The 23861-nt window shown below is 70.9% G+C and overlaps 1 protein-coding gene and 1 long non-coding RNA gene across 2 annotated transcripts in view; one reads left to right on the forward strand and one right to left on the reverse strand.

Annotated features, from left to right (window-relative positions):
• The first annotated feature begins 950 nt into the window (after positions 1–950).
• KCNH2 (potassium voltage-gated channel subfamily H member 2) overlaps positions 951–23861 on the forward strand; it is a 24316-nt gene continuing 1405 nt past the window's right edge. The window contains exons 1-10 of the mRNA XM_050970380.1: positions 951–1029; positions 2305–2535; positions 5524–5688; positions 6162–6629; positions 7592–7806; positions 16264–16689; positions 18418–18796; positions 22353–22552; positions 22873–23125; positions 23630–23823. Coding sequence (XP_050826337.1) covers positions 954–1029; positions 2305–2535; positions 5524–5688; positions 6162–6629; positions 7592–7806; positions 16264–16689; positions 18418–18796; positions 22353–22552; positions 22873–23125; positions 23630–23823 — 2607 coding nt within the window. The 5' untranslated portion in view covers positions 951–953. The remainder of the gene's footprint in view (positions 1030–2304; positions 2536–5523; positions 5689–6161; positions 6630–7591; positions 7807–16263; positions 16690–18417; positions 18797–22352; positions 22553–22872; positions 23126–23629; positions 23824–23861) is intronic.
• LOC127059241 (uncharacterized) lies at positions 18976–19861 on the reverse strand. The gene is made up of 3 exons (XR_007776877.1): positions 19569–19861; positions 19441–19495; positions 18976–19144 (listed from the first exon to the last, which is right to left on the reverse strand). It is a non-coding gene; the product is annotated as an uncharacterized LOC127059241 (long non-coding RNA).

The following is a 23861-nucleotide window of genomic DNA, read 5'->3' on the forward strand; positions in this document are numbered from 1 at the left end:
AGCGGGGCTGTGACCGGAGTGTCCCCCCGGCTGTGACCGGAGTGTCCCCCCGGCTGTCGGGGGGCGGTGCGGGGATCCGGGGAAGTGGGCGTGGCTCTGTGTCAGCGGGCGGGGCCGGGGCGGGGCCAAGGGGCGCGCTCGGCGCCCCCGGGCGGGGCGGGGCGGGGGTCCCGGGCCCCCCGCGGCCATTGGCTGCGCCCGCGCTGGCCCCGCCCCGGCCCCGCTGTCAACACGCAGCGCCCGCCGCGCCCGCCGGGCCGGGCCGGGCCGAGCGCACGGACCCGCCCGAACCGAGCCGAACCGAGCTCAGCCCGTCCGAGCCGGGCCGCGCCCGCCTGAGCCCAGCCGAACGGGGCCGGGCCGGACCGGGCCGAGCCGAGCCGATTCCGGCCGAACCCAGTGCAGCCGAGCACAGCCGAACCCAGCCCAGCCGAACCGCGCCGAACCCTGACGAGCCCGCCCGAGCTCAGCCGAACCGGGCCGGGCCGAGCCGACCCAGCCGAACCGAAACGAACCGGAGCGGGCCGAACCCCGCCGCACCGAACCGGCCGAGCCCGGCCGAGCCCAGCTCAGCCCAGCCCGGCCGTTCCGAACGGAGCCGAACCGTTCCGACCTGTTCCGAGCGGCGCCGAGCGCGCGGGGCGGGTCTCGGTCCCCCCCGGCCGCTCCGTGACTAAATAAGGCCGATGGCGCGGCGCGCACCGGGCGGGTAGAGCGGGGGGGCTCGGCCCCGCCGCCCCCCTCCGGCTCCCCGCCCCGGACCCCCCCGGCCCCGCAGCGCCGCACCGGGGCGGGCGGGGTCCGGCCGCGGGCCGGGAGGGCCCCCCCGGTCCCGGGGCCCCCCCGGAGCGGCGCCGTCCTTGGCTCAAGGGCAGCGGGACCCCCCGCGGCGCGGGGCCCCCCCCGGCCCCCGGCCCCCCCGCCCCGCCGGCGCTGCCCATGGGCCCGGCACGATGCCGGTGCGGCGGGGGCACGTCGCCCCCCAGAACACCTTCCTGGACACCATCATCCGCAAGTTCGAGGGGCAGAGTGAGTGGGGGGCGCCGGGGGGGGCCGGGGGCGGGCCCTGGGGGGCCCGAGGGGGAACTGCGCAGGGGGAGCGCCCGGGGAGGGGATTGGAAACACCGGGAGACACCGAGAGACGCCGAGGAGCACCAGGCGGGGAGGGGAGAGAGGGGACTGTGGCCCTGGGTGGGTTTGAGGTGACAGGGACGAGCCCGGCAGGAGGGACCCTGCTCACCCTGGCGACCCGGAGTCCCCAGCTCGAGGTGGGCTTGGGGTGACCGGGACAGACCTGGCTGGCGGGGGATTCCTGCCCGCCATGACCTCCAGCAGCCCCTGGCTCTGGGCTGCCAGAACCGGGCCTTCCCCACAGCCCCCGAGATGGAGAGCCCCCACCCCCTGCTCAGGCTGCTGTGGGACTGGGGGTCCCACTGGGCTGTGCCCCCCACACTGCCCTGCAGCTGGTGCAGGGCGACCTGGCAGAGTCGGGGCTCCGGGAGACTAAAAATCTGGGGGTCAGGCCCTGGGCATCCCCCAGTCTGGAGACAGGACAGTGATGTGGGGGGTGCTGCCCGTGGGTCGGGCTGGGGGTGTCACCTGCTGGGGGACAGGCTGTGCTCGGGGGGCGCGGCCTGGCTGAGCCGCTGCCCTCAGGGTGGGGTGCTGGGGGTCCCAGGGTCCCCATGCTAGTGGTGTCCCTAAGGGGTCTCTGCAGTTATGGGTGTCCCCATGGGGATGAGGGGCTCCCAGAGTCCCTGCTCTTGGGGGGTCCCTGTGAGGTGTCTGTAGCAGTTGGGGGGTCCCTGCTATTGTGGGGTCCCTGCTCTTGGGGGGTCCCTGTGAGGTGTCTGTAGCAGCTGGGGGGTCCCTGTGAGGTGTCTGTAGCTGTTGGGGGGTGCCTGTGAGGTGTCTGTAGCTGTTGGGGGGTCCCTGTGAGGTGTCTGTAGCAGCTGGGGGGTCCCTGTGAGGTGTCTGTAGCAGCTGGGGGGTCCCTGTGAGGTGTCTGTAGCAGTTGGGGGGTCCCTGTGAGGTGTCTGTAGCTGTTGGGGGTCCCTGCGGTGCTGGGAGCCCCTGGGTCCCCGTGGCTATGGGGTCCCTGTGATGGAGGGATCCCAGCGGTTCTGGGGTCCCCATGGGGGTGACGGCACCAGCTTAGGGGGTCTCTGGGGAGCGAGCAGGATGACTCACAGCGTGGTGTCCCTGGGAAACCTAGAGCCGTGGGTGGGTGGGTGTGGGGGACCCCCGCTCTGGGCTGCCGGGCCGGGGGGCTCCGGCCTGACCCGCGCCCCCCTGTCCCTCCAGGCCGCAAGTTCATCATCGGGAACGCGCGAGTGGAGAACTGCGCCGTGATCTACTGCAACGAGGGCTTCTGCCGGCTCTGCGGGTACTCGCGGGCCGAGGTGATGCAGCAGCCCAGCACCTGCGACTTCCTGCACGGGCCCCGCACGCAGCGCCGCGCCGCCGCCCAGATCGCCCAGGCGCTGCTGGGCGCCGAGGAGCGCAAGGTGGAGATCTGCTTCTACCGCAAGGATGGTACGGACCCGCCCGGGCACAGCGGGACAGGGGGCTGCGCCGAGCACCGCGGCAAGGCGGCACCGACCCCCCGGGGGCCTGCGCCGCGACACGGGCACAGGGACACAACCCGGGGGACCCTGGCAGCTCCGGGGGCTCGCAGCGCTCTCCAGCACCCTGGTGGCTCCCAGCAGGGTGCGAGCCTGGCACTGGTGGGTCCAGACGGGCAGCAGCCCCCTGCGAGCCCTCAGCCCCTCCTGGTGCCACGGTGGCCACCAGGTGGGCCCAGGGAGCCACCAAAGGTTGTGGGTCCGGGATTGTGGGGTGCAGTGATGCCCCGCAGATGGGGATGCAGGGGGCTGTGTCACCTGGAGTGGGCTGAGCTGGCATCACAGTGCCACCACCACCGCGGGGTCGTGTGGAACACCCGGGCAGGTGACATCCGGGGGTCACTGTGCCAGGAGGGGGGACCTGTGCCCCGCAGAGCCCGGGCCGGGCTGGCTGCCCGCCTTGATAGTGCTGGTGCTTCCCCTCCGCGTGGCCCCGTGCCAGTGCCAGGTGTCCCGGCTGTCACCACAGCTGTCCCTGCTCTGGGCACACGGCCCCGGTTCCGGTGCTGGAGTAAACAAAGCCGGTGCCAGCTGCCGGCGTGGCCACAGCGCCAGGCAGAGCCCTGGGAGGTGGGCTGGGCCCAGAGGCTCCCCTCGTGGCCCTGGCACCCTCACCCTGCTGCATGGCTGTGCCTGGCACGCCCCAGTGCCCCTTGCCCTGTGCCGGGTCACTGGGGCACAGGTGGACACGGGGCCTTGCTGAGCCCTGTTTGGGGTGACACTGTTCGGCCTGCCAGGTGCCACCGCTGTGCCACAGGGCTGGGGGAAAGGGGGCTCCTGCCTGGGGCCTCCCTTGGGTCCCCAGAGCCCTCGACACCCCCGGCTGTGCCCCCCGAGCAGGGTAGGGGTCTCACCCCTTACCAGCCCTCGTGTGCTGCCAGGGAGAGGTGGCAGAGGGCGTTCCCAGAAGTGAGGAGGGGTCCCTGCCCCTGACAGTCCTTGGGCGCTTCTGTGGGGCCCACAGGGAAGTGTGGTGAGGGCTCTGGGGGGGCTCTGGGAGCCCCCACCGGGACAGGGACAGTCCATGGGGTCCATCTGTCCCTCGGCATGGGGAGGGACCCTTGGCAGTGAGTTAGCCCTGGGTCTGGGGTGTCCTGGTGCTGCGGGGGGTGCCGGCCCTGGGGGCTGCAGGGATGCCACCACGGGGGTCTCCTCCCCGTACCACCGTGCTGGTGCTACCAGCCACGGTGTGGGGGTGCTGGGGGGCTCCACTCACTGCGCTGGGACCCCCGGGCTCCGTGGGACAGGGACCTTGTTGCCGTGGCTCCGGCATGCCCGGCGCTCCCGGCGTCGCTGCCGTTCCACGGGTGCCCTCGGGATCGTGTTGCGGTGCTCACGGGCAGCCTGCAGCCGCCACCCGAGCCCCTGGAGTGTGCCGGTGCCCGGCGCTGTGTCCTGCTGGCTGGAGCCGTGCTGGAGCCGCCGCGGCTCCGCGCTGCTGCTGCAGCCATTTGTCTTTGCGACGTGTTGTTTACGGAGCCGGGGACGCGGGGAGGTCACGGCGCCCGTGGGGCACCGTGGGGACCCCGCAGGGACACCTCAGGGACCCCAGGCTGGCTGGGGGCAGGGAGGGGGCACAGACGCCCCTGTGGCCTTTGGGGACCCCCTGTGCGTGGCCCCCGGTGTTGGTGCAGGGCGGGAGCACCAGGGGCTGAATCGGGGCCTTGTCACTGTGACACCTCGGGGTGTGGGGGTCCCCCCTGTGCCAGAGGGGTGTCCCCAGCCTGGCTGCAGGTCTGGGGGTGCAGGCGGCTCCTCGGTGCGGGGGTGCGGGTCCCAGGCAGTGGGTGCAGTAAGGGGGAGCAGGGATGGGGGGCCAGGAGGTTTCCCCCATTTTGGGGGTCCCGGTGCCCTGTGCTGGTCACGGGGAGCGGTGTGGGTGCTGGGGGTGCAGAGCGGGGGGATTTGGGGCACAGCTCTGGAGGTCGGCGGTGTACTTAGGGGTGAGGGGGCAAGGGGGGCGGGTCCCGTTGCAGTGGGGTGTCCCTGTGACCCTGAGGTCCCCCAGTCGTGCCCCCGCCCCGGGAGCCGCCCCCGTCAGGCGGCTGGACCGGAGCTCTCGGCCCTGGGCCCCCAGGACTCCCGCGGGGCGGATGGAGCCGCAGCGGCCCCGGCGCTAATCGGGGGCACTAATCCCCTCGCGGCGCTGGCTCCGCCAGGACCCCACGGGAGCCCGGGGCCACCCTGTGTCACCCTGTGCTGGCCCGCGGCCCCACGTGCGTCAGGGAATCCCCCCGCCGCGGGCACGGCAGCAGGGACAGTGCCAGCTGGCACCCGCCGTGCCAGGCTCCGGGCCCGGCGCCAGCCGGGGGGACACCGTCAGCGGGACTCGGTGCCTCGGCGTCACCCACGTGTCCCCCTGGCACCTCCCACCTGTGTCCCCTTAGCGTGAGGGGTGCCGGGGGGCAGCAGGATGCCCCCCCATCCCCCAGAGGTTGCCCCGGGCTGCCCTGAGCACCCCCAATTCCCCCCGCCCCCAGCTGTGGCACCGGATTAACGCCGCAGCTGTTAACGAGTTCTGAGCGGCTTAGCCCTGCCCGGCACCCCCAGAGCCCCCCCGGGCCCCCCGCCCACGCACAGACACGCCACGAGATTTGGGGGCAGAAAGGGGACACCCCCGCCCTCCCGTGCCTCAGTTTCCCCCTGCGGTGGGGCTGTCTGGTGGGGTCAGCGTTGGGGGGCAGGCGGGGGTGATCCCCGGGGGGGCGGCAGGGGGGTTCAGCAGGAATGGGGGGCTGCAGGGGGGTCTCCCCAGGAGGGAGTCCCCAGCAGGGTTGGGGGCAGGACGGGGTACCCAGCAGGGACAGGGACAGTGTCTCCTGGGATGTTTGGGGCCAGGCACGGGTGCCCTCCCGGGTGGGGGTGCCACCCCCCATGTCACTGACCCCCCTCCCCACAGGCAGCTCCTTCCCGTGCCTGGTGGACGTGGTGCCAGTGAAGAACGAGGATGGCACCGTCATCATGTTCATCCTCAACTTCGAGGCCGTGAGGGAGCCTGAGCCCGGGGAGGCCCCGACCCCCAGCACCAACCACTGGGTCACCCCAGCCCCCTGGGGCCCTGCAGGTACAGGGGCACAGGGACACCGGGTCACCCCCAGGTGTGGGGACACAGGGACACCGGGTCACCCCCAGGTGTGGGGGGATAGGGACACCGGGTCACCCTCGGTACGGGGACACAAGGACACCAGGTCACCCCAAGGTATGGGGATCAGGGACAGTGGGTCACCCCCAGGTGTGGGGGGACTTGGGGAGACAGTCACACCGGGTCACCCCCTCCTCCTGGGTTCCTGCAGGGGGAATGGGGTCAGTGCCACCGGCTGCTGTCAGCCCGTGTCCTGCTGACCCCAGGTGTTGCTGTGGGGCACGTGGGGAGAGTGGCAGTACCGTGGGGAGGGGGGGTCGGACGCTGCCCCCGGCCCCAGCCCTGACTCCAGGGCGCAGCCGGTCCCTGTGGCTGAAGCTGCACCGGGTGGGGGTTTGGAGCTGGCTCCTGCCCCTGTCCCAGCCCAGGCGTGACCCAGCCCTGTCCCTCCCCAGGGCGCAGCCGGTCCCTGCGGCTGAAGCTGCTGGCGCTCACGGGCAGCCGCCAGTCGCTGCCCCCCGAGCCCCCGGAGCCGCCGGACGTGGTGGTCGTGGACCCGGGGGTCACGGACCCTCTGGCCCCGGAGCCGGCCCCGGCTGCCAGCGACTCGGGCCCCGAGGACGCCTCCTCCTCGCTGGAGCCCGGGGCCGGGGACCGTCCCGAGGACGAGGCGGCGCTGATGGGGGACCCCGAGCCGCCGGTGACGCAGTCGTCGCCGCGGGCCGAGCGCCTGGCGCTGGCCTTCGCCAACCACAGCCTGGCCAGGAGCCGGTCCCGGGAGCGCCGGTCCCGGGAGAGCCTCCGCAGCCTGCGCCGGGCGTCGTCCGTCGATGACATCGAGGCCATGAAGGGTGACGGAGACAAGCGCTGCCACAGCCGCCACGCCAGCGCCAGCGCCGGCCTGCACCGCGGCTCCAGCACCGGTACGGCCGCGAGGGCACGGGGACAGCCAGGGGGAGCTGGGGACATGGGGACAACCAGGGGGAGCTGGGGACATGGGGCAGCCACAGCCATCGGGGCTGGGGACAGGGGACAGCCAGGGGGAGCTGGGAACACGGGGCAGCCACAGCCATCGGGGCTGGGGACATGGGGCAGCCAGGGAGAGCTGGGGACACGGGGACAGCCAGGGGGAGGTGGGGACACGGGGCAGCCAAAGGGTGCTGGGGACACGGGGCAGCCACAGCCATCGGGGCTGGGGACATGGGGCAGCCACAGCCATCGGGGCTGGGGACAGGGGACAGCCAGGGGGAGCTGGGGACATGGGGACAACCAGGGGGAGGTGGGGACATGGGGCAGCCACAGCCATCGGGGCTGGGGACATGGGGCAGCCACAGCCATCAGGGCTGGGGACAGGGGACAACCAGGGGGAGCTGGGGACACGGGGCAGCCAAAGGGTGCTGGGGACATGGGGCAGCCAGGGGGAGCTGGGGACATGGGGACAACCAGGGGGAGCTGGGGACATGGGGACAGCCATCGGGGCTGGGGACATGGGGCAGCCACAGCCATCGGGGCTGGGGACCCACCCCATCACCCTAGACCCTCCTAAGTCCATCCTGCAGCCCCCTGAGCCACAGGTGGGGTCACCCTGGGAGTCACCTCGGGAGTCACCTCGTTGGCCCCAGAGCTCCTTAAGGGTAACAAGATAAGGGACAATTATGGTAATGACATTAAAGGTAACTGAGAGCAGCTCTGCAGGTCCCTGGGGGGCCGGTGGCACACGGCTGGGGTCTGCCCCCACCCTGGGGCTCCACGTTCCCTTCACCTGCCGTGGGACCCCAGCCCTGGGAGCTGCGGGGCCGCCCCGGGGATCCCGGCTCTGTGCCGCGGTGACGGTCGCCCCTGCCGTGTGCCAGCACGGTGACGGTGACGGTGTGTCCCCCTGCAGGCGCGGTGGCCGCCGTGCGCAGCGTGCTGCTCAACTCCACGTCGGACTCGGACCTGGCGCGGTTCCGGGCCATCGGCCGCATCCCCCAGATCACCCTCAACTTCATGGACCTGCAGCCGGGGGGGCTCCTGGCACCGCCCCCGGCCCCCCGGCCCATCATCGCCCCCACCAAACTGCGCGACCGCACCCACAACGTCACCGAGAAGGTCACACAGGTGAGACCCGGACAGGGGACAGGTGACACGGGTGAGCCCTGGGGGCTGCAGGGGGCCCTGGGGTTGGGTGGGAGCTGACTGGGTGAAGCTGGAGGTGACTGGAGGTGCCAGAGGTGGCCAAGTTGTGGCAAAGGTTACCGGGGAATGCCATAGTGTCCAGGTGCTGCTGGAGGTGGCCAGGTGATGCCAGGTGACCAGGAGGTGCCGGAGGTGGCACGTGGTGCAGAGATGGCTGGGCTGTACCGAGGCATCCGGACAGTTTCAGTGACCACGTGGCCAGGCTGTGCCAGGATGGCCCAGCAGTGACAAAGTGTCCGAGCAGTGACAAGATGTCCAGGCAGTGCTGGAGGTGGCCGAGTGCTGCCAAAGTGTCCGGGTGATGCCAGAAGTGTCCGGGTGGTGCCAAAGTGACTGGGCAGTGCCAAGGTGGCTTGATGGTGCTGGGGGGACTGGCCGGGGGTCGTGACCGTGGTGTTCTGGGGCAGTGGGTGCCGTGGCTGGGGGCAGCCGGGTCGGGGACAGGCGCTGGGGGGCTCCCAGTGAGATGCAGGGGACAGACTCCCGCCGGTGCTGCAGTGCCCCTGGCCCCGGTGCTGCAGTGCCCCTCACCGCGGTAACCCCTGGCCCCGATGCCGGGATGCCCCTGGCCCCGGTGCCGTGCCTGCCGGGTGCCAGGCGCTGGCGGCCGCCGCTAATCCGCGGCCCGTTGTGTAACCGCCATCTGCCGCGGGAGCAGGAGGCGCCGCTTAATTACACCCTGATTTCCCTCCGCTAATGATCCGGGGGGGTCGGCGGCTCCGGGCATCCCCGGAGGGCCGTGCGGGGTGGGGACCCGCTCTCTGTCCCGCCCCGCGGTGTCCCCAAGCCTCCCGCGCAGCCCCGGCCGGGGCTGTCCCCGGGGTCCCCGGCAGCTGGCGGGGGACGGAGCAGCCCCGGCGCATCTGCCCGGCCCCCTCGGGTCCCCCGGCCCCGCACCTGCCCGCACACGTGAGGGGCCCCGTGGGGACCCCCGTTCCCACCCGGAGCTCCAGGCCCTGCTGTCGGGCTCCGGGGCTCCCCGCGCCGGTGCTGGAGCAGCCGCAGGGCCCTCGGTGGGGCTGGAGGGACCCTCTGCGGGCTGGAGGGACCCTCTGTGGGTGGCAACCCCTCACTGCGCATCCCCGACCCCCGGCTCCTCACGGAACCCCTTGATTGCCTCGGCCGTGGTTAATTGTGCCGCCAGGGTGACGCTGCGCTCTCACTTCCCCGCCGTAGCCCCGGGGCCATGACGGGACGCGGGGGAGCACGGCTGCGGTCACCGGGCCGGGCTCTGCCCCCGGCACGGCGGGCGAGCCTCGGGGTGCCCCGGCTGTGCGGTCGGGGGAACCGGGGACACGGACACAGGGGACGCGGACACAGGGGCGTGGGGCTGTCCCCGCCTCGGGCACGGCTCGGCTCCTCGGGTCGGTGGCACTGGGGGACAGCGTGTCCCTGCAGCGGCACCGTGATTCACCCGCGGGGCCGGAGCCAAGCGCCCGTCAAGGTCACCGCGCTCTAGGTGACAGTGACAGGAGCCTGGTGTGGTCGTGACGCCCCCAGGGCTCATGGGACCCCGGGAACTCCTGCTCTGTTCTGGAGGGGGTCCCTGGGTGGGGCAGGATAGGGCGGGGGGACCCCAGCCCCAGTCGGGGGCGTGGGGACCCGGCGGTGCCACCCGCCAGGGCATGTCGCAGGGGCCTCGCTGGCTGTTGGGGGCGGGTTGGGGACACTAGGGACCCCCCCCCGCGGGACGCGTCCTGCCGACCCCGGCCCCGCTGGCACTGGCTGGGTGGGCGAGGGCGCTGCCCCCCAGGTCCCTCTCCTCGGGGCTGGGAGGGCCGGGCGGGCGCAGCCGTGGGGCACTGCCAGGGCTGGGCAGTGGCCAGGGACACGGGGACACCAGGAGCCGTGAATCAGCCGGGGCTGCCAGGGCCAGCTCACCGCTACCGTCACTGTCCGTGTCCCCACCACCACTGTCCCCATCCCCGTCATCGTCCCCGTCCCCGTGCCCATCCCGCTGTGATAGCGCTGTGCCAGTCATACTTCGGGGATCCCTCCTGGGGCCTGGGGGGCCGCAGGTCCCGGCTGCCAGCGGGGAAGGGGGTGGCGGAGGAGCAGGCGGGGAACGCACCGGTTCCGCGGCCCCCCGCGCCCCACCTCGCCCGGTGTCCCCGCGGGGCCGTTCCCGGGCGCTCCCGGTCCCTCCTCCGGGGAGTGGCGACGGCTGGAGCTGGGGGGGGCCCGGCGGGGGCGAGCGGCGGGGAGGGCTCGGGGGGTCCCGCCCCGCTCCATCTGCCGCGCGCAGGGCCGGGGGCGCGGGGGGGCGCGGGGACCCCCGGAGCGCGGCCATGGCCCCGGCGCGGCGCGACAGCGGCGACCGCGGCGAGCGCCCCGACGGGGAGCGGCGGGAGCGGGTCCGCCGGGCCGTGCGGGTGTCCAGCCTGGTGGCACAGGAGGTACGGGCCGGTCGGGGCCGCGTCCGGCGGTGCGGGAGGCGCGGGGGGGGGCGGGGGTCCTCACCGGGAGGGAGAGTGGGACCCCCGATTTGTACCGCCGCACGTGGGCTCGGGGGCGTCCCCCGCCGGCGTGGGGGAAACGGGGGGGGGGGGCACCGAGGGTCGTGGGGGGCGGCTCTGGGGTCGCCGGGGGGATCGGGGGGCTCTGGGGAGGGTCCCCCCGCCGGGGGATCGGGGTGCCATTGTCTTTTCACCGTGCGCGGGCACGGCGTCCCGGGGCCGACCCCGCGCCGGGATGGAGGGCACGGAGCGCTGGGGACAGCGGCGGGCGCTGCAGGCGGCTCTGGGGGGCTCTGGGGGGCTCCGGGGGGCTCCGAGGGTCCCCCCGTGGCGGAAACCGGGCCCCGCTGTCGTCCCACGGCCCGCGGGCACGGGGCTGTCCCCGTGCCGGGATGGGGGGAGAGGGGCCGGCACCGGGGAGCGCGGCCGGCGTGTTTGGATGGGTTTGGTGGTCCCGGGATTTTCGGGGGGTCTCCCCCCACGGTGGGAACAGGGACCCGCAGTTTGTCCTGTGGGTGCAGGGTGTCCCCATGCCGGGCTGGGGGACACGGAGCAGGGGCTGGCGCTGGGGGTCGCGGCAGGCGGCTCTGGGGGGCCCGAGGGGGCCTGGGGGGTCCCCCCTGGAAGTGGCTCCTGTGGCTCATCCCGCCCTCAGGGGGGGTGGGGTACCGGGGGAGCCCCCGCGCTCGGAGTGGGGGGCACTGGCGGTTGTGGTGGGCGACTCTGGAGGTCCGGGGGATCTGGGTCCCCCCAGTGCCCTCCGGGGCTTGGGGGCATAACCCCCTCCTGGGTCCCCACTGCCCACCTGGTGCCATGGCCGGGCCCGGTGCTGTGTCCCGCTGTGCCGTGGGGGCTCCTGGTGTGGCGAGGGGTAACGGCTCGTGGCTGGCGTGGCCTCTGCTGTGTCCCAGGTGGTCCCAGATTGTCCCAGGTGGTCCCAGAGTGTCCCAGGTGGTCCCTGAGTGTCCCAGGTGGTCCTTGCAGCCGTTCCCTTGCCGTGGCCCGTTGCTTTGGGGTGGGTGTGGGTCAGTGCCAGCGTCACCGGGCAGGGGTCGGAGCTGGGGCGGGCGCACCGCCCCCAGGGACGTCACCCCGTCCCACAGGGACGTCACCCTGTCACGGGGCTGGTCCCCCACCGTGCCACGGGTGCCAGAGGCAGCGGGTGCCACTGTCGCTGCCCGCCCGGGGCAGCCCTGTGTCCCCTGTGCCCATGTCGGGGGGTCCCGAGGGCGCTGCGACGCCGCAGCTCAGCGCCGTGAGTACCCCGATGGCACCGGGGGGACAGCGGCGCGGGGAGGGGACGGTGAGGGGGTCCCAAGCACCGGGATGTCTGTATCGGGGTGTCTCCCGTGTCGGGGTGTCCCCACACTGCTCTGGTGTCACCGGGCTGATAGCTGGCACTGCCTTGGTGGTGCCCACACCGGGTGACACCTGCCAGGTGGCAGGGATGTCACGGGGGTCAGTGTCCCTCTTTCTGGGGGTGTCCCCGGGCCCCAGTGCCTCGGGGTCAGAGACAAGGTGGGTGTCAGTGTTCAGGCTGGGGAGGTCTGGGGGTCTTACACCCTGGTGGGGCATTGGGTGGGTGCCAGGGCCTGGTTAGGGCACGTGTGGGGTACCCAGGCACGTGTGGGGTACCCAGGCAGGCGCGGGGTAACTGCCAGGGAGAGTGCTGGGGCTCTGTGGCTGTGGGGTCCCTGCTGGGGCAGGATTTGGGGCTCTGGGACTCTCAGGTACCTGCCAGAGCAGGGGTGGGGGTCCCTGCCGAGTGCTGGGGGGCCACTGCTAGGCGGGCCCGGGGGTGAGCAGGGGCTGGGCAGTGATGGAGGGGTGTCAGTGCCCTGGGGGTGCTGAGGGGTCAGTCAGGGTGCAGGGGGCTCAGCCAGGGTCTCGGGGGGCTGTCGGAGCCCCGGGGGGTGCAGGGGGTCAGCCAGGGTCTCGGGGGGCTCTCGGGGTGCAGGGGGGTCAGCCAGGGTCTCGGGGGGCTGTCGGGGGCCCCGGGCCTCCCCCTGTCCCGGCGCGGGTTTTTGGGCCGGCCGTGGGCGCAGGTGTCTGGGTCGCGGCAGGTGCGGCGCCGGGTGTCCCGGGGGGGCGGGGGGTGGCGGTGTCACCGCAGGTGTCGGGGACGCGTCACCAGGGCGGGACGTGTCGCCGCGTGTTGCCGAACGTGTCACCGGCACCGCCGCCATCTGTGTCACCGTGACTGACGGGTGTCGAGGCGGGGGGGTGGCACCGGGCCCGGGTCGCTCGGGATGTCGCCGCATATCGGCCCCGTCCCGACGTACGCGCCAGGGGTGGGGGTCCCACCTGGGCTTGGGGTGTCCCCAGCCCCTCTTCATGGCACCCCTGAGCCCTGCTGGCAGGGGAGGGGCTGGGGATTGTCCCCGTGGCTGGGGGACACGCTGGGCTGGGAGCTGTCCCCGTGGCTGGGGGACACGCTGGGCTGGGGGACACACTGGGCTGGGGGCTGTCCCCGTGGCTGGGGGCTGTCCCTGTGGCTGGGGGACACGCCGGGCTGGGGGCTGTCCCCGTGGCTGGGGGCTGTCCCTGTGGCTGGGGGACACCCGTGGCTGGGGGTACCACGTGGGCTGGGGGAGCACACTGGGCTGGGGGCTGCCCCGCCACCTGGGGGCTGGGGGCCCCACGGCTGGGGGTCACGGGAGACTCTGCGTGTCCGCTGTGCGTGCGGGGGCTGTCACAGGGAGGGGGTGCCAGGACAGTCCCTCGCCCTCGCTGGGACCCCCGGGAAGCGGCGCGGGCTGCGCTGGGGGTGCTGGGGCGGGGGGCGCGTCCTGGGGGGGGGTTGAAGGTGTATCTGGGGGGCTGATGGGTGGGGGTGTCTTTTGGGGGGCTGTGACTAAGCGGGGGTCCCCGTTAGGGGTCACGTGGTGGGGGCGAGCTCAGGTGGGGCGTGGGCCACCCCCCGCCCATGGGGGCCCACGGGGAGGGAGCGGGGGGGCCGGGGTCTCTCCACGTAGGCAGCGGGACCCCCCCGCCCCCGGGGCCTTCCGCGGGCCCCGGCCCCCCGCCCCCCACGCCGCAGGCCGGGATTTGTCCCACTTTGCCGTGGCAGCTGCGATAAATTTAGCGGCAGGAGCGGCTGGTGGCTGGAGCCGCCCCCCGCCCCTCCCCCGCTGTCCCCCCCCCCGTCCCCGCCCCTCCCCCACTGTCCCCCCGTCCCCTCCCCCTCCCACCGAGCCAGCACAGCCAGGGGGGCTCGGGCATTCGGGGGTTGGGGTCCCCCTCCGGGACCTCCCCGGGGACACCCCCGGGCTCCCTGCTGGCACCGGGGGGGGGTCTGTGTCCCGGTACCTGTCACCCCCCGTGTCCCCAGGGCCCCCGTGGCACCCGTCCCACCCCGGGGGAACGCACCTGGGGCTCGGGGGGTGTTGGGGTGCAGCCCCCAGGAGGGGCTGGGAACGGGGACCCCCCGCACGCGGGGCACGGGTGGCCTCGTCCCTCCGTCACTCGGCGCGTGGGGACACGGGTGGCAGCGGGAATCCCCCGCGTGGGGGTGGCGGCCGTGACGCAGGAGCTGCCGTGTGTCCCAGTGCTGTCATCGCGTGTCACCGTGTGTCCCGGCGCTGTCACCACGTGTCCCGGCAGCACCGCCGTGTGTCCCAGTGCCATCGCTGTGTGTCCCTGGGGCTGTGTGCCTCTGTCACTGGGTGTCACCGCGTGTCCCGCTGCCATCACCGCGTGTCCCTGGCGCTGTGTGCCCGTGTTACCGCGTGTCACCGCGCCCGGTGCCATCACCCCGTGGCTGCTCCCGCTGCCCCGCGAGGCCGCCGCGGCTGGTGGCCCTTGGGGACAGAGGTGACAGGGCCTGTGTCGTGGGGTGGGAGACTGTGGCAGTGGGGGACATGTTCTGGCTGGGATGGGACCCGCATCCCGGCCTGGGGGCACCGCATGGGTGGGGGACATCCCTGACGTGTCCTGGTGTGTCCCTGGCGTGTCCCCTCATGTCCCTGGTGTGTCCCTGGCGTGTCCCCTGCATGTCCCTGGCACGGGTGTGGCCCCTGACACCCCGCTCGTTGCCGCGGGCAGCGCTGTCCCCCCACACCTGGGGCAGGTGGAGGTTCCTGGGTGCCCTCGGGGTGCCCCGGGGCTCCCGGGGGCTGTGACCTGTCCCTGCCCGTGCCGTGTCGCCCGAGGGCACGCCCAGCCGCAGCGGTGTCCCCGCGGTGTCCCGGGGGGCCGGGGGGCGCTGGGGGGCCGGGGGGGCAGCCCTGGCCGTGGCCGTGGCAGCGGCAGCGGAGCAGCCTGGGAAAAATTTCCGCCCCAATAATTCCTGTCGGCTCCGGCGGAGCGCGGCTGGCGCACCGCGCCGGGGGTCCCCGCACCGCGCCGGGGGTCCCCGCACCGCGCCGGGGGTCCCTGCTCTGCGCCGGGGGTCCCCGCTGCCGCCGAGGGTCCCCGCTCCGCGCCGGAGGTCCCCGCACCGCGCCGAGGGTCCCCGCTCCGCGCCGAGGGTCCCCGCTGCCGCCGGGGTCCCGGGGCACGCGATGGGCACGGGGCCGGGGTGCGGGGGTCCCTGGCACCCCCGGGCCGGCGGGGGCTGACCCTGCTGCCCCCCGAGGATGCTGCCCGCGCTCCTGCAGCTGCTGCAGGAGTTCCCGGGCGCCTCCCCCGCGCCCCCCCGGGCCGGGCGCCCCCCCGGGCCCTGCCCCATGCCCGGGGTCCCCCTCTGCAGCGCCTGCCTGGGGCTCCGCCGCGATGGCACCGGGCACGGACAGCAGGAGCAGGTACCGGTACCGCCCCTTCCTGCGCCCCCGGGACCCGGCGGGGGGGCGGGGGTGCCGCAGGGGTGGGGGGCTCTGCGCCCACCCGAGACCTGGCGGGGCTGTGGGGGCCGCGGGCCGTGTCCTCGGCACTGGTTTGGGAGGGTTTGGGGCTTACATAAAGCTCTGGCTCTGCGTGGCGGGGGCACCCCGCACCCCAGGGGTGCCCTCGGGGCTGGGGGCCGATGGGGACGGGGGGGATGGCACCCATCCCCTCCCTGTGGTGCGGCACCAGATGGAGCCCCACGACGGGCCTGGAGGGGCAAGGGGACCCCCAGGGGTGCAGGGGCACCGTGACCCCCACAGGGCAGAAGGGAGGCTGTGACCCCTGTGTGGCACAGGGCGGGGGGGCCCTGGGTCACCCCCTGTCACCTCTCAGCCTTGCCGTGGGGCTGTGTGTGCTGATGGACACTGTGGAGCACCCCCAGGCACCCCCAAGGGTGACCAAGACCCCACAAGGACCCCTGTGGTTGTGCCCCCAGGACGTGCAGGTGTTCTGCACAGGGACTGGCACGTGGGGAGGGGTCTGTGCCCTCCAGATGGAAATGCCAGGGGGAGGTCGTGCCCCCCGGTGGGGGTGGCCACGGCTGGGGGCACAGAGCTGGGGCACAGGGCAGCATTGTGGGGTGGGAGCTGCCCTGGTGGTATTGGTGGGGCAGGAGGGGGTTGTGGGGCAGCTCTGTGGTGTGTGGGGGCTTTGTCCCCCCTGTGCCCTCCAGCTGTTCCCCTGGCACCCCTGGTCACACGTGGTGGTGTCCCTGCACCCCTCACTGCCTGTGCTGGGCTCCCTCTGCCCCCCCAGAGTCTCAGAAGGTTGGTTTTGGGAAGGAGGTTTAACACCTCGAGGTCAGTGATGACCCAGCGCCCCTGACCCGGGTCCCCACCTCTTCCCAGGCTGGGGGTGCAGCAGCACTGCCCCCCTGCAGCCCCCCACGTGCCCTTGTTGGGGTCCCACCTCACCCCAGAGAGTCGCAGCGCTGCTGAGGCTGGAAAGGCCCCCAGAACCTCTGGGTCCAGCCCTGACCCACCGTGGCCAAGGCCACCGTGCCACGGCCCAGGCACCACCCTGGTCGGGGCTGGGGTCGCGGGGCAGAGTGCTGTGGGGTGCGGGGTGCAGGCTGAGCCCCGTGTGCCCCCCGGCCCAGGTGCTGTCCCTGGGTGCCGACGTGCTCCCCGAGTACAAGCTGCAGGCGCCGCGCATCCACCGCTGGACCATCCTGCACTACAGCCCCTTCAAGGCCGTGTGGGACTGGCTGATCCTGCTGCTGGTCATCTACACGGCCATCTTCACGCCCTACTCGGCCGCCTTCCTGCTCAGCGACTCGGAGGAGGCGCAGCGCCACCACTGCGGCTACTCCTGCAGCCCGCTCAACGTGGTGGACCTCATCGTGGACATCATGTTCATCATCGACATCCTCATCAACTTCCGCACCACCTACGTCAACTCCAACGAGGAGGTGGTCAGCCACCCCGCCAAGATCGCCATCCACTACTTCAAGGGTTGGTTCCTCATCGACATGGTGGCCGCCATCCCCTTCGACCTGCTCATCTTCGGCTCCGGCTCCGAGGAGGTGACAGGGGAGGCGGGGACACGGGTGGGGGGGCCAGCCCTGCTGGCTGGGCAGTGCTGCTCTGAGGGCCTGCGGTGTGTCTGGGGGTCCCACCCGTGCCCCCAGTGCTGGGGTGGATGTTGGGGTGGTGGGGGCTGTTCCTGGGTGCTGGGTCCTTCTGTGGGGAGTGCCTGAGGGTCCCACATGCACCCCCAGGCCAGGACACCACAGTGCCCTTGGTGACCCCCTGAACCCCCTGCCCAGACCCCCCCTGGACCCCCCCTGAACCCCCTGCCCAGGCCCGCCTGAACCCCCTGCCCAAGCCCTCCTGAACCCCCTGCCCAGACCCCCCTGAACCCCCTGTCCAGACCCGTCCTGAACCCCTGCCCAGATCCCCCTGAACCTCCTGACCAGACCCGCCCTGAAACCTCCTGCCCAGACCCCTCTGAACCCCCTGCCCAGACCCCCCTGACCCCCTGCCCAGGCCCCTCTGAACCCCTGCCCGGCCCCCTGAACCTCCTGCCCAGACCCGTCCTGAACCCCCTGCCCAGGCCCCCCTTGAACCCCCTGCCCAGACCCCCCCTGAACCCCCTGCCCAGATCCCCCTGAACCCCCTGCCCAGATCCCCCTGAAACCTCCGCCCAGACCCCTCTGAACCCCCTGCCCAGGCCCGCCTGAACCCCCTGCCCAAGCCCTCCTGAACCCCCTGCCCAGACCCCCCTGAACCCCCTGTCCAGACCCCTCTGAACCCCCTGCCCAGATCCCCCCTGAACCTCCTGCCCAGACCCCCCTGAACCCCCTGCCCAGACCCCCCTGAACCCCCTGCCCAGCCCCTCTGAACCCCTGCCCAGCCCCCCTGAACCCCTGCCCAGACCCCCCTGAACCCCCTGCCCAGACCCCCTGAACCCCCTGCCCAGCCCCCCCTGCCAACCCCCTGCCCAGACCCCCCTGAACCTCCTGCCCAGACCCCCTGAACCCCTGCCCAGACCCCCTGAACCCCCTGCCCAGCCCCCTGAATCTCCTGCCCAGACCCCCTGAACCCCCTGCCCAGACCCCCCTGAATCTCTGCCCAGCCCCTGAACCCCCTGCCCAACCTCCCTGCACCCCCTGCCCAGACCTCCCTGAACCCCCTGCCCAGACCCCCCTGAACCCCCTGCCCAGACCCCTCTGAACCCCCTGCCCAGACCTCCCTGAGCCCCCTGCCCAGGCCCCCCTGACCCCCCTGCCCAGACCTCCCTGAACCCCCTGCCCAGGCCCCCCTGAACCCCCTGCCCAGACCTCCCTGAACCTCCTGCCCAGGCCCCCCTGAACCCCCTGCCCAGACCCCCCTGAACCCCCTGCCCAGGCCCCCTTTGCTGTGCATGGGACACTGGGAGCCCCTGGTGCCGATGTGGGGAGAGGGCCAGGGGCTCATGGCCCCCTGCCCTACCAGGGATCTGTGGGAGCTCTCTGGCTCTGCTGTGCTGGTGACCTCCCTTTCCTCCCTCCCCAGACACCTGCGCCCTGGGGGCACCTGGGGCAGGGGGACACCCCCAGAATGGAGGTGCCTGCCCTGGAGCAGGGACCCCCCCACCCTTCTGGGGTTTAGAGGGTGTCTCTTCACTGTCACCCCCTCCCCTTTTTCCTGTCCCCCAGACAGCAATGCTGCTGGGGCAGCTGATGGGGGGAGAGAGCATGGAGGCCCCCTCTCCCTTCTGGGGGTCCCCAGGGTGTCCCCACCCCTGTAACCCTTTCCCTGCCATTCCCCAGACCACGACGCTGATCGGGCTGCTGAAGACGGCGCGGCTGCTGCGGCTGGTGCGGGTGGCGCGGAAGCTGGACCGCTACTCGGAGTACGGCGCGGCCGTGCTCTTCCTGCTGATGTGCACCTTCGCGCTGATCGCCCACTGGCTGGCCTGCATCTGGTACGCCATCGGCAACGTGGAGGGGCAGCGCACGGGCTGGCTGCACGCGCTGGGACAGCAGATCGGCAAGCCCCTGAACGGCAGCTTCGGGCCCTCCATCAAGGACAAGTACGTCACGGCGCTCTACTTCACCTTCAGCAGCCTCACCAGCGTGGGCTTCGGCAACGTGTCCCCCAACACCAACTCCGAGAAGATCTTCTCCATCTGCGTCATGCTGATCGGATGTGAGTGCCCCGGGCTGGGAGGGCACCTGCGTGTGTGTGAGAGCTGTGTGTGTGTGTGCCTGCACACCTGGGTGTGTGAGAGCTGTGTGAGAGTGATGCAACCGGGTGTGTTGAGGCTGTGTGAGAGTGCCTGCACACCTGGTGTGGAGGCTGTGTGAGGTGCTGCACACCTGGTGTGTGTGAGAGCTGTGTGAGTGTGTGCCTGCACACCTGGGTGCGTGTGAGCACCTGTGTGTGTGTGAGAGCTGTGTGTGTGTGTGCCTGCACACCTGGGTGTGTGTGAGAGCTGTGTGAGCGTGTGCCTGCACACCTGGGTGTGTGTGAGCACCTGTGTGTGTGCCTGCACACCTGGGTGTGTGTGAGCACCTGTGTGTGTGCCTGCACACCTGGGTGTGTGTGAGCACCTGTGTGTGAGAGCTGTGTGAGTGTGTGCCTGCACACCTGGGTGTGTGAGAGCTGTGTGTGTGCCTGCACACCTGTCTGTCTGTGAGCACCTGTGTGTGAGAGCTGTGTGAGAGTGTGCCTGCACACCTGTGTAGTGTCAGAGCCTGTGTGTGTGCTGCACACCTGGGGGTGTGTGAGCACCTGTGTGTGTGCCTGCACACCTGGGTGTGTGTGAGAGCTGTGTGAGTGTAACTGCACACCTGGGTGTGTGTGAGCACCTGTGTGTGAGAGCTGTGTGAGAGTGTGCCTGCACACCTGGGTGTGTGTGAGCACCTGTGTGTGTTCTGCACACCTGGGTGTGTGTGAGCACCGTGTGTGTGCTGCACACCTGGGTGTGTGTGAGCACCTGTGTGTGAGAGCTGTGTGAGTGTGTGCCTGCACACCTGGGTGTGTGAGAGCTGTGTGTGTGCCTGCACACCTGTCTGTCTGTGAGCACCTGTGTGTGAGAGCTGTGTGAGAGTGTGCTGCACACCTGTGCAGTGTCAGAGCTGTGTGAGAGTGTGCTGCACACCTGGGGGTGTGTGAGCACCTGCATGTGCAGCCAGGTGTGTGTGAGAGCCCCGGGGCCTTGGCAGCCCATCCCCCAACACCAGCTCCAGGAGATCTCCACCTGCATCAGGCTGATGGGATGGGAGTGGCCGTGGGGTGTGAGAGCACCTGTGAGTGTGCACACCTGTGTGTGTATATCCCACACCTGTGAGTGTGCACACCTGAGTGTGTATATCCTCACACGTGTGGGTGTGCACACCTGTGTGTGTATATCCTCACACCTGGGAGTGTGCACACCTGAGTGTGTATATCCTCACACGTGTGGGTGTGCACACCTGTGTGTGTATATCCTCACACCTGTGGGTGTGCACACCTGTGTGTGTATATCCTCACACCTGTGGGTGTGCACACCTGTGTGTGTATATCCCCACACCTGTGAGTGTGCACACCTGTGAGTGTGGTGTATATCCTCACACCTGTGAGTGTGCACACCTGTGTGTGTATATCCTCACACCTGTGGGTGTGCACACCTGTGTGTGTATATCCCCACACCTGTGAGTGTGCACACCTGAGTGTGTATATCCCCACACCTGTGAGTGTGCACACCTGTGTGTGTATATCCCCACACCTGTGAGTGTGCACACCTGTGTGTGTATATCCCCACACCTGTGAGTGTGCACACCTGTGTGTGTATATCCCCACACCTGTGAGTGTGCACACCTGGTGTGATATCCTCACACCTGTGAGTGTGCACACCTGTGTGTGTATATCCCCACACCTGTGGGTGTGCACACCTGTGTGTGTATATCCTCACACCTGTGAGTGTGCACACCTGTGTGTGTATATCCTCACACCTGTGAGTGTGCACACCTGTGTGTGTATATCCCCACACCTGTGAGTGTGCACACCTGAGTGTGTATATCCCCACACCTGTGAGTGTGCACACCTGAGTGTGTATATCCTCCACACCTGTGAGTGTGCACACCTGAGTGTGTATATCCCCACACCTGTGAGTGTGCACACCTGAGTGTGTATATCCCCACACCTGTGAGTGTGCACACCTGAGTGTGTATATCCCCACACCTGTGAGTGTGCACACCTCTGTGTGTGTGTGTGTGTATCCCCACACCTGTGGGTATGCAGAGCTGTGTGTGTGTGTGTACATCCCCACACCTGTGAGTGTGTGCACACCTGTGTGTGTGTGTGTGTGTGTGTGTATATCCCCACACCTGTGGGTCACACCTGTATCTGCACCCCCACCTGGGGGTCTGTCCGAGCACCCCCAGGCTCAGTTTTGGGGCTGTTCCTCTTTGACACCTTCACGGATGCTCTGGGGGTTGGGGCTGTCCTCAGGTGACACAGCGGGGTGGGAGGGGGCTCTGCTGGGGGACAGGAGGCTCCACAGGCTGGGGACACCTCTGGGTCACACCAGCCCCATGGAACCTCCGGGCTGGGCACAGGGCTGGGCACAGTGGCTGGGCACAGCCCAGGGGTGCCCAGGTGGGCACAGCCCAGGGCAGGGATTGTCCCCTGTGCTGGCCCTGCTGAGGGACCCCCTGGAATCCTGGGGGCAGCTCTGGGCCCCTCCTGCCAGGAGAGCCCTGGAGGGGCTGCAGTGACTCCAGGGAACGGAGCTGGGAAAGGGCTGGAGAATTCCTGAGGGAGCTGGGCAGGGGCTGGAGAATTCCTGAGGGAGCTGGGAAGGGGCTGGAGAATTCCTGAGGGAGCTGGGAAGGGGCTGGAGAATTCCTGAGGGAGCTGGGAAGGGGCTCAGCCTGGAGCAAAGGAGGCTCAGGGGGACCTTGTGGCTCTGCACAGCTCCTGCCAGGAGGGGACAGCCAGGGGGGTCGGGCTGTGCTCCAGGGAACAGGGACAGGAGAGAGGGAATGGCCTCAGGCTGGGCCAGGGCAGGCTCCGGGTGGGTAGAGGTGGAAAGGGCTGTCCAGCCCTGGCACAGCTGCCCAGGGCAGGGGGTAGTCTCCATCCCTGCAGGAATTTAAAAGCCCTGTGGATGTGGCACTTGGGGACACGGTCAGTGGTGGCCTTGGCAGTGCTGGGGGACGCATGGGCTCAGGCATCTGAGAATTCCCTGGATGACTCTTGGCACCAGCGTGACAATGACGCCCCTCCATGACAATGGGGACCTCCTTAACGATGGGGACCCTCACAGTTATGGGGTCTGGTGACAGTGGGAATCCGTGTGGTGATGGGGCCCCTGTGACAAAGGGCACCCTCTGGTGATGGGGACACTCCTGGGCTGATGGGGACACTCCTGTGACAAAGGGCACTCTGTGGTGATGGATCCCCCTGTGACAGTGGGGACCCCCAGTGACAATGGGGACCCCATGACAACGGGCACCCTCCATGGTGATGGGCACCCCACACTACAGCCTTGGCAGCTGCGGTGGTTTGGGGGGGTTTGGGGGGGTTTGGGGTGCAGAGACCCCCGACGTGCCCCCCCCAGCACCGATGCAGGGCGGCATCCTCGGGAGCACCTCGAGCTCAGCGGGGCTCACACCTGGGGACACGGGGACACGGGGACCCTGCAGCCCGGCCCGGGGGGCGGCTGTGGGGGTTTGGGGGGGCTCGGGGGGGCAGAGCCGCCCTGACTCTGCCCCCCCAGCGCTGATGTACGCCAGCATCTTCGGGAACGTGTCGGCCATCATCCAGCGGCTGTACTCGGGCACGGCGCGCTACCACACGCAGATGCTGCGGGTGCGCGAGTTCATCCGCTTCCACCAGATCCCCAACCCCCTGCGCCAGCGCCTCGAGGAGTACTTCCAGCACGCCTGGTCCTACACCAACGGCATCGACATGAACGCGGTGAGACCCCGAGGAGCCCCAGAAACACCCCAAATCCCCTGGGACCCCTAAAGCCCCCCGGCCCTCAGCCCCTCTTCCAGCATGCCTGCTCCTGCACCAGCAGCATCAGTGTGACCGTGGTGTGACTTCCAAAACACCCCAAAATCCCCCGTGGGACCCCCAAAGCCCCCCGGCCCTCGGCCCCTCTTCCAGCACTCCTGGTCTTTCACCGATGGCATTGGTGTGACCCTGGTGAGACCCTCCGGGACCCCTAAAACCTGCCACGCCCCTGACCCTGCCCCCCCCAGTCGGTGCCGGCCGTGACCCCCCGGTCCCCCCAGGTGCTGAAGGGGTTCCCCGAGTGCCTGCAGGCCGACATCTGCCTGCACCTGAACCGCAGCCTGCTGCAGAACTGTGCCCCGTTCCGGGGCGCCACCAAGGGCTGCCTGCGGGCGCTGGCCATGAAGTTCAAGACGACACACGCTCCCCCCGGGGACACGCTGGTGCACGCCGGGGACGTGCTCACCGCGCTCTACTTCATCTCCCGCGGCTCCATCGAGATCCTGCGCGGCGACGTCGTGGTCGCCATCCTGGGTGAGCCCCCCAGGAAGGAGCCCGGGGGTCCCGCAGTGCCCCGCGGGGCAGCCGCTGCCTTCGGGGGTCCTGGGTGCCCCAGAGTGACACCCCATCTCCTGGGGACCCCCCGGTGCTCCTCGGGTGACACCCCACCTGCCTCCCAAGGGATCCCCCATCCCGGGACCCCCCGGTGCTGGGGAAAGCCCAGACTGACTCCCCCCCCCCCTTCCTGGGGACCCTCCTGCCCCCCGGGGCCCCCCAGTCCTGTGCACAACCCGAGTGTCCCCCCGGTGACACCCTGGCTCCCAGGCACGCCGAGTGACTCCTGCCCCTCCCGGGTCCCCCCAGCTTTGGGGTCACCTTGAGTGCCCCGGGGGTTCCCCCCAGCCCTGCTCCCAGCCGGGTGCCCTGGGGTGACCCCTCCCTCCCTCCCTGGTGTCCCCCCCGGTCAGAAGGACACCTTGGGGGGCCGAGGGGTGGCGGGGGCAGTGCAGGGCCCTGCTGAGCCCCCGCGCCCCCCAGGTAAGAACGACACCTTCGGGGAGCCGCTGCACCTGCACGCCCGGCCCGGGAAGTCGCGGGCGGACGTTCGGGCGCTCACCTACTGCGACCTGCACAAGATCCTGCGGGAGGACCTGCTCGAGGTGCTCGACATGTACCCCGAGTTCTCCGACCGCTTCTGGGGCACCCTCGAGATCACCTTCAACCTGCGCGACGTGAGGGGGGACCCGGGGGGTGGGGCTCCAAACGGGGG

This window comes from Serinus canaria, chromosome 2, assembly GCF_022539315.1.
Source record: "Serinus canaria isolate serCan28SL12 chromosome 2, serCan2020, whole genome shotgun sequence".
In the NCBI taxonomy this organism is placed as follows: Eukaryota; Metazoa; Chordata; class Aves; order Passeriformes; family Fringillidae; genus Serinus; species Serinus canaria.